The following is a 3,146-nucleotide window of genomic DNA, read 5'->3' on the forward strand; positions in this document are numbered from 1 at the left end:
CGGTATTTTGCCGATTTGGCTGATTTGGGGCCCAAACAAACCAGCTGATTTCCACGGAGTTTCCCCGGGAAACTAAAGAGGAAACGAGAGGTTGCTGTAGAGAAACACGGACGGAAAGGAAACGAGACGGGGTGGGCGAGGAAACATGCATGCAGCCTAACCCCCCCCGCGGCCTCTTGCATTGAGCAAATTCTTCTCGAGATCGCTCTTCGAAGCTGTGAGACGTCCTTTCGTGATGGCCCTTTGGATCGCTTTTTCGCACAGACAGCCGGTGCGCCGTGCGTGTGAGGCTAGAGCAGACTGCTCCGCCTCCAGCAATCCCGCACCGTCTGCTTTCATGGGTGCGTCGCTTTGGTTCAATGCTCAGCCCCTGTCATTGCCGCTAATCCACTTGCCGGTCGACGCGTGCGGGGTTTTGCTGCCCGGCGAGTCAAGGCGGATACTCATCGAGAGGGAGGATGATCTGGCAGCGCTGAACGAGATGCAGTTTGCTTGCGTCGGCGTTCTTCCCACCACGCCGCATTGCGCTCGCGTGTCCACGCTGCTGAACGTGCGCGAGACGCGGCGGCAAGAGGTGGGCGCCTTGATCGAGGTCGTTTCGGTGGGAAGAATTCACGCAAGCCAGATCGAGCACGATCGCTGCTTCACTGCGCATGCGAGGCCGGCGTTTGACGGCCGCGCCGAGCCGGACATCGACATCCGAAAGCTCGTCGCCGAACTCCGCTCCACAGCCGAGCAGCACGATACCATCCGGCGGAAGCTCAGATCGACGCCTCTTCCTGTCAGAATCCCCGGCTCCTTCCTCAGCGACGAGGTAGGGACGCTGAGCGGGATGGTGGTCCCGACGGGACGCGGTACGCACCCGGGCTCGTGGCTGGAGCAGGAGTGCGCCCGGATGCGCGAGGAGCTCTGCGTGACGGATCTGGACGCAGCCCCAGCCGCCTCGCTCGAGCGGCTCCATGCGCTATGGGGCGTGCCGGACGAGGAATCTGCCGAGCTGCTGCTGCTCTCCTTCGCCGCGTGCGCTTCGCTCACCGCCACGCAGCGCGCCCTCGCCTGTGGCACGCTCGACACGGCCGAGCGCTTGCGGTATGCGCGCCGCTGCCTGCTCGAAGGCACCAGCCAATTCTCGGTCAGGTGTAGTGGATCACCTTAAAATCCTGGATTAATTCCTGAGCCCACCTGGCCCCACCAGACGGTTGGCGCGAGGTGCCCGGGCCACTTTTTAGCGGCTCCCGAGCCTCCCGGCGCCTCCGGTGGCCTCCTGAACCCTCTCCCGCAGCCTCTCTCGGCGACGTGGGGAGCGTCTGCCGTCCACGGCTCGCACCGGCTCTTCCAGCGGCTCCACGCTTGCCGCCCGTGACGTCCGCGCCACGCACCACCACGCGGCCGCTCGAGAGAGCGGTCGACGCCCATACTGCTGGGCGTGGCGCTCTATCGGTCGACGCTTTGGCGTCGCTGCTTGGTCGGTCCAGCGTGCCTCGACGCGCGTCGCGGCCGAGTACGGCTCGATGGCACAGCGCGTCGCCACGGATAAGATGCGGCAGGAACGTGACGGGGAAGCTCCAAGACCGCTGCGTTCTTGCAGGAGAGGTAAGACTCTGGGCCTGCATTCGTGTGGGCCTTCGCGTCACTTCTGGGATGCGTCCAAATAATGAATCTTATATCGATCCACGTGATGCAATCCGCCTAGTTTGTGTAGGTTTCTTGTTCTAGGTAAAGGCCACTGAGAGACCACCTCACTCAGACAGGCACAGACCAGACAAACAAGAGACACAGGGCACACATACCATCACGCGCGCGCGGTGTACCCGCTACGTAATGTGCGCGCCTGAGCCTATGCTATCTACTTGCAGACGTCCTCAAACCTGCCCGCACGCGAGGTGGAAGAGAGGCTGCCACCCTCCTCCTTCTCCCACTTGAGCTCTGGCACGGGGAGGCAGGCGCGTCGCGGCGACGCGGTCTTGCTCGCTCGGCAAAGCCTTGAAGATGGCAAACTCGCCGTTGAGCTCGTGCAAGTTTTGACCCACTCGACTGGCACCGAGCGTCAACGGCCAACGGGCCGCACGTTCTTCGTACTTCTCGAGTGTGGGTTCTTCGCCTCCCGGCCGCGCGCCGTGTGACGAACCACGTATCTCGCCGTCGGCCGTCTTGTCGTCCTGGCCGGGGTGAGGAGGGGTGAGTAGCTCCGGCCGCTGCAGCAACTTCGCCACCACCTGCGCGAGCAAACGCAGGAGAACTGTGTGTCAGTACGGCTTCAGTGCCGCTCCTAGCGCACACGCAACGGCGGCTTGGCCCAGACTGCCAGCCACCTCTCCAGCTGCAGCGACAGCGGCGCGTCCGGCGACGCGGAGGCGGAGGCGAGGACGAGCAGCTCCATCAGGCGGCCGTCCGCCTGCTCGAAGCCGAGCTTCCCGCTCCTCGTCCTGCCATCCGCCTCGATGACCGCATCGGCCGCCCAGTCCGCGGAGGCCGCTGCTCTCCCACCGCCTCTTCCGACGTCCGCCGCCGCTTGAGGTCGTAGCGTTGGTCGGTCCTGTCGCGCATCTCCTCCACGGGCGCGTAAGCCGGCTCGGCGGCGAGGGAAACCGGAGCTCCGCGGTGCTGCGAGCCGCCCGGGCTCGTCTTGGAGCGAACAGGCCGGCTCGAAGGTGGCGAGGCGGGCTGAGACGGGCCGGTAGCGTCGGAGGCGGTCGCGGGTAGCGGCACGTACTTGGCGCAGTCGGCAAACTTGCCGTCGCAGGCCCGCCTGGAAGCTCGGCAGATGACACAGGCGACGCTCAGACGCCCACGTTTCGACTGCTCCGGCGGCATGGACGCCGACGCGGAGAGGCGGTCCGAGCGGTGTCGGGGTGGCTCACGAGTCACTCACACAGTCGGACGCGAGGACCGCCGGCTCGGAATAATTTTCCGGTGCCCCAGTCGGCTTGCAGGCGTGAGAGTCGGAGGACGAGCCTCTCACCTGCTTGTTTTTTCCGTGCCGTGAACAGAGCACACCGAAAATCGGACCGGAAAAATACTCCGGCTGCTGCGCGGGCCCAACGCAGGCATGTGTGAGTCGTGTCGGGCGGCCTCCGAGCGCTCGCGCGCCTCCGTCTAACGGTGCGCTGCTCGTCTGACGGCGAGGTCGCGTTTTCACACCCAAA

General features: G+C 64.9%; 1 protein-coding gene across 1 annotated transcript; it reads left to right on the forward strand.

The window, feature by feature from the left end:
* Window positions 1-337: 337 nt before the first annotated feature.
* Window positions 338-1,730, forward strand: EMIHUDRAFT_253612 (hypothetical protein; the record flags this gene model as incomplete). The annotated part of the gene is made up of 3 exons (XM_005783583.1): window positions 338-1,132; window positions 1,476-1,551; window positions 1,717-1,730. 3 exons carry the CDS (start codon window positions 338-340, stop codon window positions 1,728-1,730), a joined length of 885 nt encoding a protein of 294 aa, XP_005783640.1.
* Window positions 1,731-3,146: the final 1,416 nt, after the last annotated feature.

The sequence above is a fragment of the Emiliania huxleyi genome (genome assembly GCF_000372725.1).
Source record: "Emiliania huxleyi CCMP1516 chromosome Unknown EMIHUscaffold_1798, whole genome shotgun sequence".
NCBI lineage: Eukaryota > Haptophyta > Isochrysidales > Noelaerhabdaceae > Emiliania > Emiliania huxleyi.